The sequence below is a fragment of the Phascolarctos cinereus genome, unplaced genomic scaffold (genome assembly GCF_003287225.1).
Source record: "Phascolarctos cinereus isolate Bilbo 61053 unplaced genomic scaffold, phaCin_HiC Scaffold_3;HRSCAF=262, whole genome shotgun sequence".
NCBI lineage: Eukaryota > Metazoa > Chordata > Mammalia > Diprotodontia > Phascolarctidae > Phascolarctos > Phascolarctos cinereus.
The window spans coordinates 178280622-178297080 of record NW_027555736.1 but is presented as its reverse complement, the minus strand read 5'-3'; the positions used below and the strand labels follow the sequence as shown (position 1 = coordinate 178297080).

Here is a 16459-nt window from a genome sequence, read left to right as displayed (position 1 = left end):
ATAGATCTTTTTTGATGCTCAGGAACTGTTTCTCAGTGATTATAACCGTCTTCAAAGGTCAGTCTCACCTGGAAAATAGATTTTTTTTTCTAATATACTCATTTTCCTGCGAGGCAGTGAGGCATACTGGATAAAGGACCAGCCTCAGAATCAGGATGACCTAGGTTTAGAACCTGAAACATACAGGCCATACTTCCCTTAACTTCTAAGGGCTAGACACAACTCCTAAGGTGACGAACAGTGATGGCTCTGTGTTGGAAGGAGGGAGTTCCCTCTACCAATAAAATCACAGGTACAGTCCCAAAAAATCACCCAAGTTAATTTTCATGGAAAACCAGTTACCATTTTCTGGTGGCTGTAACTCACAGAATCAGTAAATTGTCCTTTAACATGTAGACTCTTTTTTTGCTCTGTATGTAATTCCTAGCAGCTAAGTCAGATCTACCTTATCTTTTATAAAAATGAACATGATGTTGCTCTGTTACCATTGATGTTTTTATAAGAAGTAAAACAGAAGGTACATCCATGCCTTATGTCTTCTTCCCTTTTAGGTTGTCTGGCTCTTCCCAAGCTAAATTTGCAGTTTTTGACTCTTCATGACTACCTGCTAAGAAACTTCAATCTGTTCCGGTTAGAATCAACTTATGAAATAAGACAGGATATCGAGGATGGAGTCAGCAGAATGAAGCCTTGGTTAGTACATTGACATCTCTTTTAAACCAAGAAGACACCTTGTACTGCTATACTTTCTTATATGACTGACTTCATAACCAGATTTAAAAATGATATGGGAGGCATAGGAATTAGTTCTCAGGTATCAGATGGAGGTGGGAGGGATGAATTATGTTGCAAAAATTCATGAAATAAAATGTCAATAAAATGAAAATGTAAGACACATATCTGAAAGTTTTAGGACCAAGGAAAGGCATTAAGTTTTACCGTTTTATGATCACATCTTCCATTAAAGTTGGAGTGCAAAGGAGTAATGAAGGCTGTGGAAAGAACTGAAAGGAGGAGACTAGTCAAGAGATGGAACTAGAGCAGGTGACTCCAGTGGTGAAGGAACGCTTACATGTTCTACTGTTGCCAGCTCTTGGAGCTAAGCCTTTAGCAGGTTAGCAAAGTCAGAAGTCTTTTTTTCTATGGCTAACACAAAATTCTCAGCTTTGTAGTATTTATTAAGATTTCATTTTTATTTAAATGCTGCTGACTTCATAAAAAGAAAGATTTGTTCCCAAGGAATTTGTAAATTAAGGTTCCACTTTTGTAAAGTTATTTACTTGTCACCATTATATCCCCTAAATAAGACAGTTTCTGTTCTGTTCCCTAAATATGACTGACGTTCCTATCATCCTATATCAGAGTCCACAAGTTCATGTAGAAATAGCTTCATTGTTTTTATACCTTGTATGTACTAGAACATTCTGTACAGGGAGCTTTAATTTGTTAGCTTGTAAACTGATTCAGGTGTCTTCCATTATTTTCTAATGATAGCAGTATAGATGTTATTTATGAGCATATTCTGATTTTTTCTCTTATTACATATAGCCCTATATTTTCCGTTAATTATTGTGTGAAAAGTTATTCTGGGTGAGACCATAAAGCATAGCATTTAAGTATTTTTGACTTAATAATCAGTTGAGTCAGTAGGCAGGGATATGGCTGGCAGTTGGAAATTTGTATACCCACTGGCTGATCTGTTGCTCCCTGCCCACAGTTTTCCTGCTGCAGTTATTACCCATTATATGAATCTGGGTGGAGGGATATTGGGCCCCTGTAGAGCAACTGCCCCAAGTTTATGTGAGTTTAACCATGGGCATATGTCAGACCTTGAATTTAAATCACAATTCGTCAGTGATTCACTTACTTTCTGCTCAAATCTAGCAGTCTTGAGTTCTGTTAATCAAGGAGAGTTTTAGATATTATTTTGAAACAGCCACTGTAAGGGAAAAGAAAATAACATTTTTGATGAGAATTCATTCACATTTGTAAGATAGAATTTTAACCCATTGATTCTGGTTGGCCAGTACGATGCTATAAAAGTGATGAAATTTTAAAGGGGCCAGTCTCCTTTCGTGTTCATGAGTGTTAGAGATAGAAACTCAGGAAAATGTATTTAAATCTGGCACTTGTAAAGACCATGTTTTGAGACTGCTCAGCCAGGAGGGTGGCCTGGATTATAAGAGATCTCTATTTTTAACATCACATTTTATGAGTGGAAATATGGGCCTGGTTCCACCAGGATTTAAGCACTCTATGAACTAGTCTTTACGAAATTGTCTCAGACGCCAGTGTTGTTATTAGCTCCCAGAGATAATTTTCCATCCCTCAGGATGCCCCCCTCCCCCTGGCTTTTCTCTCCTTGGTGTTATGGATTTGCAGTTTTAAAGGATCACCATCACTGTTTGTTGATGACACTGGAAACCTACACTAAGTGCACAGGTTTTCTGTGTCCTTGAGCATGTCATTGTTGGTCACTCTTTTCCTATTGAAGGAAGAGCTTCTGCAAATTTCATGTTATAACTTCCATCTTCAGTAAGGAATAGAAGCAATGGGAAAGAGTTATTACCTTGTTACACAGTTCTTTGGTTCTGAGTATTGTTAGTACCCATGTAAAAGGTTTTGTAAGTCCCTAACAACATCTCAGATAGAAATTTATGTGGCATTAAATAAAGGGGAAATTTGCACCTGTTGTCTTGTTGATTTATTTCCTTTCATAGCTTTATAATTTAACTCTATGAATACCCTTTTTTACGTAGAAGAGTCTTTTTCCCCATATTGTTTTGTCTCCTTTTTCTTAAACATTTCCTTTTGAAGCTTATTATTATTATTATAATGAAGAAATAGCAAAGTGGAAGATACTTAGAATTTTGATACTAAGATACTTAGAATTTAGATACTAAGAATACTTAGATACTTTGAAAATTTTTGAAATGAAAAATTTTATGAAATGTTTTCTACTCAGGAGTAAGACCATACTGTTATGGTCTTAAGTGGTAGCTGATCATATAAATTATTTGTTTTACTGCTGTAGTAATTCAGGAAAAGTTAACTTCTGTATAACTATTGCTGGTATAATTAATCATTTCAATCTTTGGATTTTCAGGCAGTCAGAATATGGAGGTGTGGTGTTTGGTGGTTGGGCTCGTATGGCTCAGCCCATTGTGGCTTTCACTGTAGTTGAAGTTGCCAAACCCAACATTGGTGAAAATTGGCCAACCCGAGTGCGTGCAGATGTTACCATCAATTTGAATGTCAGAGACCAAATCAAAGATGAATGGCAAGGTAACCTTGTTTTTCAAACACTAAAAAGTTGACTTCTGTGTTTCAGGTGGTAAGGCAACTTTTTTGTTTTTACTCAGGAGGGTGTTATGTGTATCAGAGGAAGGGTGAAATACTTTTATCAAATGTAATGTTGAAAATACCTATTCTTTCCTAGGTAGAGAACACTTGTTTTCAGGGTTTTAATTGTCTCTGCTTAATGTTATCCTAAAACACCCAGGATCAGACCATATAGTTTATTTTGGACCTGCAAATTGTATCTGGGGTTTATTTTGACCTGTATATTGTTTTTGCACTATATGTATAGATGAATATAAACATCCCCTTTAGGAAATAGCCCAGGAATTAATGTGGTATGGTGTTATGTTGTGGAATGAGGAAGATAAACTAGAGGAAAGAGGGAGAGAATTGATCAGGCAGGAGAAAGACCAAGAGAGCAGTGTCACAGAAGCCTATAGAAGAGATCATTGTGAAGGAAGTTGGATAGGAAGAACCAAGAAAAAGCCATTGACTTTTAACAATTAAGTGGATATTGGTGACCTCAGAGAGCAGTTTCATTGGATCAGTGAGTATGGAAGCCAGATCACACTAGGTTGAATCATTAGTGGGTAATAGAGAGGTAGAAGCAAATGGAGAGTACTCATTCCAGAGATCTGGGAGGGAAGAGGAGAGGAGATAAAGGATAATAACTTAAAGCAGTTGAGAAAAGCAAAGTATTTTTGTTTTTTAAGTGGAGGAAGAGGGGCCAGCTGAGGAGAGATTGAAGATGAGAAAGAGGGTGTTGGGCATCATCCTGAAAGAGGGCATCTAGGGCACAAATAAAGGGATGAGCCCTGGTCAGGAGCAAGACCATTTGATTCCCTAAGTCTAGAGAAAAGGGGGAGATTGGACACATGGAGAAATTTTGTATTGTAGAGGAATTAGAGATGAGGAAAATCATATAGTTCTCATTGGTCTTGGTAAAATAGTCATCTTCTGGATTAGAGGGGAGGTAGAATTGAAGTTAAGGGATTGAGAGAAAAGGTTTAGATTATTCCTCTCTGCAAAGTGTGATCAGCAAATAATCAGAAATGTATAAAAGATGGCCATGCAGCTATGAGGGCCTAGATGAGGATAAATAGCATGGTAGTTGACCTAGTCAACTTGGATTCATTAAGCAAGACTGAAGAAGGTGATTAGTGGTGCTGATCCAATGTGGGAGTCATCTTAAAAACAAAGGGGCAAAGGATTCAAGAGTGGAGGATGTTGCTTTGTTGAAATTTCTGACTGTAATGTCAAAATTTAAAGGAAGGGAGAGGAAGTTGTACAAATGATGTATTAGAAAGTTTGGCAAAATACTTTTGAAAAGTTGCTAACCCCTTGATGACGGTAGTATGAGGGAACAGTTAAGAATGGCCTAAGAGTCTTGAAGGAACTCAAGGAAAAAATTAATAGTAGATCATAGATTTCTAGCTATAAAGAATTTTCATGGTCATCTCCTGCAACTCCTTTATTTTACAGAGCAGAATCCTAAATTTCAGGAAGGTAGCAAGTGGCCAAGCTTGGTATTTGCACTAAAGTCCTCTGATTCCAAATCCATCACTTTTTTCACATGGCCATTCTGCCTCTTGTTGTGGAACTGTTGGTGAAAATGTGACATTACAAATAATCATTGTCCCAGAGGTCTGACATATTGTTACCATAGCAACTCCTATTAAGGGAAAGGGTCTGAAAGTAGATCCTAAACTATATATTTTTATTTGGAGAAGAATTCTGGACTTTATAATGAAACACAGGATCATTGAATAGTTAATTGAACATTACCAGTGTGTGAATATGGGGGAAGGAATAAAAGTATTAATGATGACTAATCTGTTGGAATTCTTTGATGGAGTAAATAAACCTATAGATAAGGGGAGATCAATAGTTATAGTTTATTTAGACCTTCAAAAAGCCTTTTTCAAGATTTTACACTAAAGACAATAGAGTCATCATATATTAGAGGGAAAGATTTGATCATGGGTAAAGAACTGCTTAGAAATTGGAAACAAAGGTTCAAGGTTTTCAGAGTTCTTTATATTATCTCATTTGATCCTCACAACAACCCTGTGAAATAGAGGCAACAAATGAAGAAACTGAGGCTCAGCAAGGTTAAGTAATTTGCCTGTGGTCACTTATTTATGTCAGAGGTTAGTGTGGTACTAAGTCTTGACCTCAGGTCCCAGGCTTGTGCCGGAGGCCCACATTGAAGTGGTTCTAGGCCTTGCTTTGAGGACCGAGGTCCAGGCCTGCCATCTGAATTAGGGGAGATACAATAGCTATCATCAGATATTTATTTGAAAGACTTATCATGTAGGAAAAAAAGATTAGATTTGTATTTTTTTTGGCAGAAATGGGAATAGTGGTGCATTTGATGGACAGGCTGATTTCAGCTAGATAAAAGGAAAAACTTCCTAACAATTAAGACTATCCAAAAGTCCCCTCCTCCCCCCTGAAAAAAGAATATCCTTCCTTAGAAAGTAGTTGATTTCCCTTCACTAGTAATCTTCAAAACAAAAGCAAGGTAAACACTTAGGATATTGGAGAGAAATATGGCTTGTGTAGATCTGGGTTGGACTAAAGGGCCTCTAGGGTTCCTTACAGTTCTGAGATTCAGTGAATAAATAACAATAATTTAATTGGTATCTGTAGAAAGTCTAAAGCCTCTAATTCTTAGTACCCTTTCTTCTTTTTTCTGCTAGTCTGCTGCTATCTCTGCATAAGCAGACCAGAGGTCACACATGATAAAGATCTGTTTTGATGTTGTTTCATGAGTTTCTGTGGCCAAATTATTCACCACTAAGAGACCAATTGGGCTGGCTCTCATACAGCAGATGCAATTTATCATAATGTCATTTTTTTAAAGGATAAAAAGAAAAATATATAGTCTAAAGCAAAAAAGCATTGATTAAAGAGTTATTTACACCTATGGTCAGACCTGTAAGTTAGACTCTGGCTTATGTCGCTGATATTGGCACCAGGGTATGATTTGTGGGAAATGGTAAAAAATACATATAAATCATCAAAGAGATATGTGATCAGACAAGAAAATTGACTGATCATGTAATGAGAACAATGAGTAACAGACAATCTTTATACTTTACTGGCACATAAATGGGTCAATGGAAGCATTTATTAAGTCCTTACAATGTGCTGGGAACTGTGCAAAGTTCTGGGGATGAAAATACAAAGTGAGCAAGACAACTTCTCTGTATACGGGCTTCACATTCTAATGGGGAAGACAACATGTAGGGAAAGTGGTAACAGGGAAGTCAGAGTGGATGGTGATTAGTATCATAGGGTGCTTGATTGACATGTCATTATTAGGAATGTTAGTGCTGTTTTGAATATTCTCAGCTAGAATGGGATAGGAAGTAGATGTCAACACCTCCACTTTTTAGATGGAGAAAACAGTGGACAGGGTGAAATTCCAGGAGGAAAAACTAGGATCATTAAATAAGTTGAAATTGAAAGAGTAGTTGATTTTGGCTTAACATAAGGACAAATTTTGTGAAGAGTTAGAACTCTTCCAGAACAGGAGTAGTCTTACAGGTTTTTGCTCTTGGACTCAGAGATTGTTATCTGTTGCATTATTTCATTCTTTGTATCTATAGCTCCAAGCACAGTGCCTGGCTCATAGCAGGCACTTAATAAATGTTGGTTGGTTAATTGATGGACGCTCTACTAGGGACTTCTATGACAGGTGGAACCCATCATGTTTCTTCTAGTCTTCCGGCTCTGTCTGTGATACTAATGATGTGGACAGTCACACTGCAGGTTAGGAGCAGAGCAGGATCCAAAATTCAGGCCCTTATACCTGCTAATTCCTTTTGCTTCGCTATAAAGGAAGCGACTTTAAATTCTCTTGGGAAATAAACAACAGTGAAATCAATTTTCTGTAATGGATTTTGTATTTTTAGCTTTATCTACATTTGACGTGCTTCCAAAACAATACTTTGATTTCGAATAGTCTTGTTTTCACATCCCAGACCACTGTTGTGAGATGCTGTTGACCACAGTCCCAGTTTGCTGTTCTGGTTGAGCTAGCTGAAACTTTGCTTTCAAGTTTTTGAGCAAGCAAGGTGATGAAATGTATATTCTCATTAGTGCAAAGCTGGCTCATGAGAACAGATCAAGAAAGGAGTGCTGGCAGATGGTCTAACATTACATACTGTGTCGTCTAATTTTAGGTTCCCTGTCTTAATAGTGTCCTTTTAATAAAACTGGAGAAACTAGTTGGGCACATTTCATAGTATAATCATTGAGAAGCTTTAGACTTTAGCATAAGCACCATATCTTGTTCTGTGCTTTCAGATTTTAACATTCATGAGCTGAAACCCCACATCCTCTTCCATATGCTTGGTATAGATAATGTTATCAAGAGTTTGTGTCTGGTGAATTATATTTCAGTTGGTCTTTGAGACAAGTTACATCAATAAAAATATTTCTTCTCTGAAGTAACGGTGATGGGTTATCTTTAACTGACAGAATTTCTAAACATTATTTAGTCAGTTTGCACACCAGCCATATTTTTGGCCACATAGCAAAATTCTAAATGTGGAACATGAACTGATAGTTGAAATGTGGTGAAGATACAGTTTTTGCAGCTGTGACATACATAATCTATCATATTAACATAGAAATTAGGTTATGGTGCAAAATTTCCTCATTTGTATTAAGAAAAATTTACATGTTTATTGCAGGTAAAAAGTGGGAAGGGTCACGTGAATATCGTCCACTACAGTCATGTTTACTATAGAAGGGACTCTTTAGTACAGTGGTTAACTTATTAGTGACATCTAACATTTAATGTTTTTACTGTCATCCCAAAGAATAAGATTAGTCCACGATTAGGCAAAAGATAATAGTAAAAAATTACATGCTGACTTAATAATTTGAAAATGTCTTCTTTTAACCAGGTTTGCGCAAGCATGATGTTTGTTTTTTAATTACGGTACGACCCACGAAGCCTTATGGCACCAAGTTTGACCGGAGGCGACCTTTTGTTGAGCAAACTGGCCTGGTGTATGTCAGAGGCTGTGAAATCCAGGGCATGCTGGATGACAAAGGACGTGTCATTGAAGATGGTATAATGACATACTCATACTTTTGGGTGAAGATTTTTGCATATAAAAAGTTTCCTTGCCTTTTTAACTATATAACAGGAACATTTTTTATCTTAAAGTCTCTTAAAACTTTTCAGATTGCTTTTGCTCCATCATATATTTGTCTAATTTATCCATCTACTAGTTGGCTCCATTTTATAGTGTACTCACTGAGATGCTACCCAGAGGTATCAAACTTATGACCTGCAGAACTCTGGAGTGTGGACTGAACCAGATTAAAATGTAATTGGGAAATGTTTAACAAAATTTAAAAAACAGCTTTGTGTGTGTGTGTGTGTGTGTGTGTGTGTGTGTGTGTGTGTGTGTACACATATATGTAATAGAACATAGGTAATGTTGGTTTGTGTCAGTATATGACCCACAGGGATCCATTTCTATTTGAGATGGACACCTCTGCTTTACACTATAGCATGAGTTCCCTAGTATTTATAATTGATTCCAAGAGAACTTGTACACTCTCTAGCCACCTGTCCCAGTCAGAGTTCCTGTTGCAGCTGCTGACCATGCAGTTGTGGCTTCCTTTGAGCTATTGACTGTGGTAAGCAATGGTGACTTTGGCCACTCAGATTACAAAGCATAATGGATAGAGTTTGAAAGACCTTATCCCATCTATGACACTTGTTGGTTGTGGGCAGGTCATTTAACCTCTCTCAGCCTCAGTTTCTTTATCTGTAAAATGGGGATAATATCTATAGTACAGATAGTTCTTGCTTTATGTAAATTCACATTATGGCAAATTTGACTCCCTGTGCATGGCAGGACCTTGTGCTGACCTGGGCTCTGGCTCTAGCTTCTGGTAGGTGGAGATGGCAGTGCTGGTGCAGCCCTGCCAGGGGTCTTCTGCTTCAGGCATTGAAGTTGTTCTGGCTGGGGTTAGGGGCCACCAGACACTGAAGCTGCTCGGGCTGTGTGGGGGTGGGGCTAGGCACTGAAGCAGCTCCAGCTGTGGGGGGCTGCAGAACCACAGAGGGGTTGGGGCCATATGGAGGTCTCAGGGGAGGGGGAGGTCTGCAGAATGGTCCACTTTCCTTAAGCTAGGATTGGCTGTACTTAAACCTTTAGTGTTGTTGAGGATTAGCTGAGATAATATATCTAAAATATTTTGCTGTATAAATGTCAGTATTTATTATTTTGTCAGGACCTGTAGTCTCATTAGTAAAAGGGGTTTTTGGAGTAGAAACTCCCACCACTTCTGCAGATCAGCAGTTTGTATATGCCATATACTTTTGGAATGCCTTGTTCATATGGCAATAAGTCAGAGGCTAGATCAAATCCAAGTCTTTCTGACTCCACTGACTGGTCACTCTTTCTGTCATGCCATGCTGTTTCTAAGCTATAATAGCCATCATGTTATATTTATATTACACATATGATGATATAACATTATACATATGTTAATTATCATACATCATATACTATATTGCATTTAATGCTAGGTGATAAAAGCTAATACGAAGTGTAGAGAACTCAGCTTTGAACATACTTTTACCTCCCAATTATGATTTTGTGTTGGTTAGGCTAGTGAGAACTCTGTGATAGAGTTGGCCTGCATCATAGAAGGGCAGTGGGAAAGAAGAATTGAATGTGTGGCTAGAATCAGAATCTCCATAATTAAGGGAGTAGAAGAATTGGAAAAATAGGGGAGAGAGGAAGATAAGTTGATAGGAGTTGTATTTGTGGCAGTTAGCCTTTTAACAGCCCTAAATTTCAGTGTATTTAGAATTTTGTTTCATGTCCATGAGGTTTGCCTATGAAAGTATGTTACGATGAGGGATGTGATTAGTATCCAGACTTTAATGAATAGGAAAACTGTACATTAAACCCTGAAATCCATTGATTTAGCAAATATTTAGGGACCTATTATATGTAATATTAAGTGCATTAGAAGATATAAACAAGTATAGGATCTGTCCCTGGCCTTTCAGAATCTTATGGTCTTGTTAGGAGAGATACTTTATGTACAAAAATGTCTATGATACATAGTATCCCACTAGTGATGCCTATAGTGAATACTATGTGAGTTCAAAAGAGGCAGACATCATATAAAAGCTGAGAGAGACTTCATGGAGAAGGTGGATTAGGACGGAACTTTGAAGGATAAGGTAGACTTTTGATAAATAAAGTTTAGGAGGAAGAATGGGAGGAAAGTCAGAGTTGTCATAGCATTCTTGAATATAATTATTTTTATTTTAGGTGGTAAATGCTTTTTAGGACCCTTTTAAACATATCTTGTTTCATTTGGTTTATTTTTCACTGAGTGTAGGACCTGAACCCAAACCTAGACTAAGAGGAGATTCAAGAACCTATAGAGTATTTCTTGATCCAAACCAGTATCAGCAAGATATGACCAGTACTATCCAGAATGGAGGGGAAGATGTGTATGAGACTTTTAACATCATCATGAGGAGAAAACCAAAGGAAAACAACTTTAAGGTATGCAGTGTGATGATTACAGACTCTAGGATTTAACCTGGAAAACAAGGTTTATAATAGCTTTTATGCAATATCAAGTGGGTAACATAGATGTAAGAAATATAATATCGATTTCTGACAAGTGAAAATGGTTAGTGAAAGAAACCTCTTCACTTAATAAAAAGCATTACTTTTAAAGCTTAGTATGTAACTTAAAATGGAGAAATCCAAATGAAAATCTTTGTGCTTTGAAGGCTCCTATGAGTGAGTTTGGTGACTTTCAAATGTAAACTGCTTAATTTTACTTCAAAGTCAAAAAAGCCCTACTGAAGGTATAGCTTTTTCCTTTGTCAGAGCCATTTATTCAGCCCATACTTAGCATTAGGGTAGAAGAGTCCTTTCTATTAAAATTTGTTGTTTAGGCAGTATTTTCCAGATGTAGTATATCATGGATCATCACAATCTGTATGACACAATTTGTTTTTCTTAACTATTTGATTCATTGTTTAATCTTTAAACCAACTCTATTGATATCGTCTTTTTTTTTCCCTCCCTCCAAAATAGTATCTCTACATTTTATGACGGATAGAGTTTGATTCCCTTGTTGGAACTGAAAAAGGCCATGACCCTAAACTTGATTCCTATTTGAGCCAGATAGTGTTATGAGATTTAGAGGGTAGAAGAGACCTTAGAGATAATTTAGTCAATCTCCCTCCATTTCCAAAGCTCAGAGACATTCAGTGACTTGCCCAAGGTCAAATAGGTGACAGAATGTGAAGAGGAAGGGGTCTCAGAGGCCATGAAGTCCTACTTTTAAGGAAGAATCCCATCTGTAACATCCCTGACAAATGGTCGCTCAACTGCTAATGAGCTGGAGGACCCACCAACTTTCCAGGCAGCCCATTTCACCTTGAGGTAGTATTAATTCTTAGAAAGTTTTTCCTTATATCAAGTTTAACTCTCCTCCTCTTCAAACGTTGCCTGTTCTTTTAAGTTATTCTGCTTCTTTCCTACGATTTCATAATCCTTAAATTGCTTTCTGGTCTTCACCTGGTGTTACTGGCAGAGGCAAAGAAGAATCTTGACCTGTGCGGAAGATTGGAGTATAGAAAAAAGACACACAGAGAAGAAAGGGCAGTAGGAACAGTGAACCTGGGTTCTCACAGGACCATGGTTCACTAGCAGCCCATCACCACTACTCTCAAAAAAGCTGAAAGTACATACAAATTATCATCAATATCAGCATCTGGTGTGATCCAGTCAATGAAAAGCTAGTGCATTAAGAATGAAAAGGCTAGGGTTTTTTTATATTTTTTTTTAACCTTCTGACTCGTTTGATCTGCCTACCACGGATTTTGAAAATATTTAGAATTTTATGATGTATTAGCTCTTCAAAGAGTAATGGTTGTTAATATAAAATCAAGTTTGAGCATGTTTATTGAAATAAAGTTTAGAGAAAAATAATATCCTCCCTTGGGAAAGGAGGACAAATTTTCAGAAATTATTGTTCTGTTTATGGGCAGTTACTTCATTGAAGTCTGATTTTTGTAAAATAGACATTTTCTCACAGGGGTATATTTTTGTTTCCTTGAAATCTTAGGATAACTGGGAGATGGTGCTGACATTGCATTCATTGAAGGGTGGAAGGGTTATTGACTGTCTTAAACATATATTTATGGCGGGCATTTCCAACCATGTCCTCTTCTGTGCTGGGAATCCCCATGAACTGACCAGTTATATTGAGCTTGATAACAAAGGCTCTGTTCTTTTATGGAGAATTTTTATTTGCTTTTGGGAGCTTTGCTTCTCATCTCTATGGTTTTTTATTGGAATTTCAACTTCTGGTTCTCTTGACAATTCATATGGGAATGAGTGAACTTTCTGCCATTTTCTTGCTGAGATTGAGCATAGTGGAGTAAATATTTATGTCCATCAGGCTCTAACCAGCCCAGATTATGTATAATAAATACAATTTTGTAATGAAGATTTAAAAATTTAAACATTTTTTTTGGTGTCTCATATGTACATATCAGTAGTATTAAATCCTAGATAATAATCTAAATTATAATCTTAAATTAGTGAGCTATAGTACTTTAGTAATTAAGCGCTGAAGTATGCTTAGAACCTGTAGTGGGAAATAGACTAACTCCTGTGTTAAAATACACTTTTACTTCAAAATAACTGTTTCATGAAAAGAAATTTAAACTGTAATGTAACTGAATTATGTAACCATGAATCATTTTTTGGGGAGGAGAGTAGTGTTTTGTGTTTTGGGTAGATTTTGTATAAGCAGGATTCATTAGCATGACTTGGATTTTTAACTTCTAATTTGGAAAAAAAGGGTGAGGAGTGCAGAGAGCTTGGATAAATGAGATTCACAAATTTCCAAAATCTTTGTTTTTGGCAAGGACTTCATTCTCCTTCCTCATATAACCTTTTTGTTTTTAACATACTTATGTTTTATTTTTTATTAGGTTATATGATATTTCCCTGAAATTCTGGGTTTTTTTGTAATTTCTTTCCTAGCCTAGGTGGGAGATGAAAGTTTAAAGAGTTTCAAAGTGGAAGCTTTTTCTTTATAGACTTTTTCTATGATGTTTACTTGTTGCTATGCAGACCCTGAGTCAGATTACTCTACTTTCCATTAGGAACCAAGTGCTAAACTCATTTGTGTCATTATGTCTAAATGACCCCCTAATGGATAAACTGTTCTAGTTAAGTTTGATCTTTTGTTTAATTCAGTCTTTGGTATCATTAGAAAATATAGCTGCTGATTCAGTCTAGCCAAGCACCTGTCAGCAGAAAATAACTTCTTGCCCTGAAACACTCAGGAATGCTGGATTAGTTTAGAGAGCCAGTTCTGCATGCCAGTGGAACTCAGATGTTTGAGATGTCACGTTAACACAATCATTTTGTTCTGTTACTGACAGGCTGTCCTAGAGACCATTCGGAACCTGATGAATACAGATTGTGTGGTACCAGACTGGCTACACGATATCATCCTAGGATATGGGGACCCAAGTAGTGCCCATTACTCAAAAATGCCTAATCAGATTGCCTGTCTTGACTTCAATGATACTTTTCTTTCCATTGATCACTTAAAAGCCAGTTTTCCTGGTTATAATGTCAAAGTTACTGTGGATAACCCAGCCTTACAGGTCCCCCCTTTCAGGTAAGGTCGGAGACTGACATACTGAATTTTAGAAATTGATTTCTTGCCATTCTGTAGTCAGCCTGAGAAAGGAGATTGAAACTATTGGCTAAAGTAAAATTTGGATATCATGGCAGGATTTTGAGTTATGTGTTCCTGCTTTGCCATGTGTTAAGTACTGATGGCTATAAATTTGTTTAGTTGAGACTGTTACATGGATAACCTTACTACAGTGCAAGTGTTATTTGAAAACTACAAGAAAAGCTGTCTAATATAGTACCACACACTCTGCCAATGTTTGTTGCCTGAGTGCTACTATGTTAATAGCTTTTTACTGAAGTGTGTTCCAAGTATGCCATTATTCCAATAAAGTAGCATATCATATGCTGTAAAAATGATTTCTCATCCATTGAATTAGCTTTCCCCAAAAATAGGTAAATGATTTGGGGATTTTTTAAAAGGAAAAATTTTGGCCTTTTGTTCTGGTTTTCTTTCATAAATTGTAAAATACTCACTTTCTAGTATGGTTTAATATTAACATAAATACATTTTATTATGATCATAGAAGATTCTTTGATTTTTATCAGCATGAATACTCCCGCTGATGAAGACCATGGTCACATCACCCCTTTTATCCTTTGTTGATTCTAGTTTTTTCCAAATTATCTACAGAGAATTTACCCAATTTGCCTGAGACTTTTCTTTTATTCACTTAGTGTCTCAGGCCATCTGTGTGTTGTATCTCATTCTTTTTATAGTCATATAGCAAGAATGTCACATCTTATTCTGATTCTTACTTCGTGCGTCATCTTGGGCTTGTTATTTAGCCCCTCTGGACCTCAGTTTCATTATCAACAAAATGAGGGGGTCAAACAAAATGAGCTCTAAGGCTCCTTTTGATTCTAAATCCTATTGACCTCATTAACCAAATTTGTTAGTTTAAAAAGTTGGTAAGTCTCAAACTGAAGGAGTAGTGGTAAAAGAAAATGCCCGATCGGTTGTGATTCACTCCTTGTCTTCCTTTGCTTTGAGCTCTGAAAAGATGTTCATTATTAAAAGTAGAGCCAATGCTGTAGGTAAGACAGCTCGGGGCTTTCTCCTTTGGAAATTAGGACTTATATTCAGGTAGGATATAAAATAGATTTGGATAACTTGAGCTTTCAAGAAGTAATTAAACTTTGTGTGTTATAGGATAACTTTCCCAGTAAGAAATGGGAAAGGGAAGAAACGGAGAGAAGCAGATGGAGAAGATGAAAGCATTGAAGAAGCTGAAACTTTAATTGTTGAACCTCATGTTATTCCTAATAGAGGTCCTTATCCTTATAATAAACCCAAACGGTAATGACTCTTTATGCAATTATATCTATGTAATATACATATTATATACACACTATGTATACATATGTCCATTATATTCTGGATTGGGTACAAATCACCTTAACTTTAATGCTTAGCAGTTGGGTGATCATTATGCTTACTAATTCAGCTACATTTTAAATTCTTTAGGTTAATAGACTTTTCTAAAAGCCCTAGTAAAAACTGATGTGTATTAAGATATCTGGCATTCTTGGACTCTCTTTCAGATGTGGGAGCCAGAAGAAAACCCAGATATTTTTGGGATTCTATGATTAGGACTTTTCAAAAAGAAACCTTTGGAATTATGGGGAGAAACACCAGTGTTTCGTTTATTTTAGTCATAGAGACAACATGGTGTTTTGAAATTAGAGAAGCTGGGGGCAGCTAGGTGGGACAGCGGATAGAGCACCGACCCTGAAGTCAGGAGGACCTGAGTTCAAATCCAGCCTCAGAGCAAACCCTTGACACTTAACTAGCTGTGTGACCTTGGGCAAGTCACTTAACCCCAATTGCCTCACAAAACAAAAACAACAAGAAATTAGAGAAGCTGAATTCACATCTTGACCTGGTGTGAGATCCTTTGTGATCTTGGGCAAGTCATAGTTTCCTCATCTGTAAAATGAAAGGGTTGGACTAGATAATCTTTAAGCTCCTTTTCAGCTCTCAGTTAATGATCCTATGAACACAGACACCTTACCTAGGCTGATGTATTCCTGTATCACATAAACAGCAGAAGTACCCGTGTTTGTATCCTATTAATGATCATCTAGCACTGTTTCTGGTGTGGTACTAGTTTAATCTAATTTGTGTCATGCTATGTTCCTGGGTTGGGAGCTGGAGTTCAGTCCCTTCCTTCTGTTGGGGTCAGAGTGGGATTAGGGGTACTCAGTGCAATGGCAAATGTACCATAATCAGTACTGGAGGGGATTTAGTCTTTCATTTTCCCTAAGAATTTCCCAAGATAATGTAACAGTACTGGTGATCATCCCCAGAAGATATATTCTGCTCTGCTTGACATTTAGGGTGGGGCATGGTAACATTCAGGGACTTTGGAAACAATTAAGGAAGAAGATCCTTGCCCTTTTGGTCTGAATTTCCATTGTAATAATTAGTA

The 16459-nt window shown here is 37.0% G+C and overlaps 1 protein-coding gene across 1 annotated transcript in view; it reads left to right on the top strand.

The window, feature by feature from the left end:
• Positions 1-16459, top strand: part of AQR (aquarius intron-binding spliceosomal factor) — a 106529-nt gene that overhangs the window by 46278 nt on the left and 43792 nt on the right. Inside the window, exons 16-21 of the mRNA XM_020994828.2 lie at positions 552-693; positions 3107-3285; positions 8220-8387; positions 10690-10859; positions 13769-14010; positions 15181-15327. Coding sequence (XP_020850487.1) covers positions 552-693; positions 3107-3285; positions 8220-8387; positions 10690-10859; positions 13769-14010; positions 15181-15327 — 1048 coding nt within the window. The remainder of the gene's footprint in view (positions 1-551; positions 694-3106; positions 3286-8219; positions 8388-10689; positions 10860-13768; positions 14011-15180; positions 15328-16459) is intronic.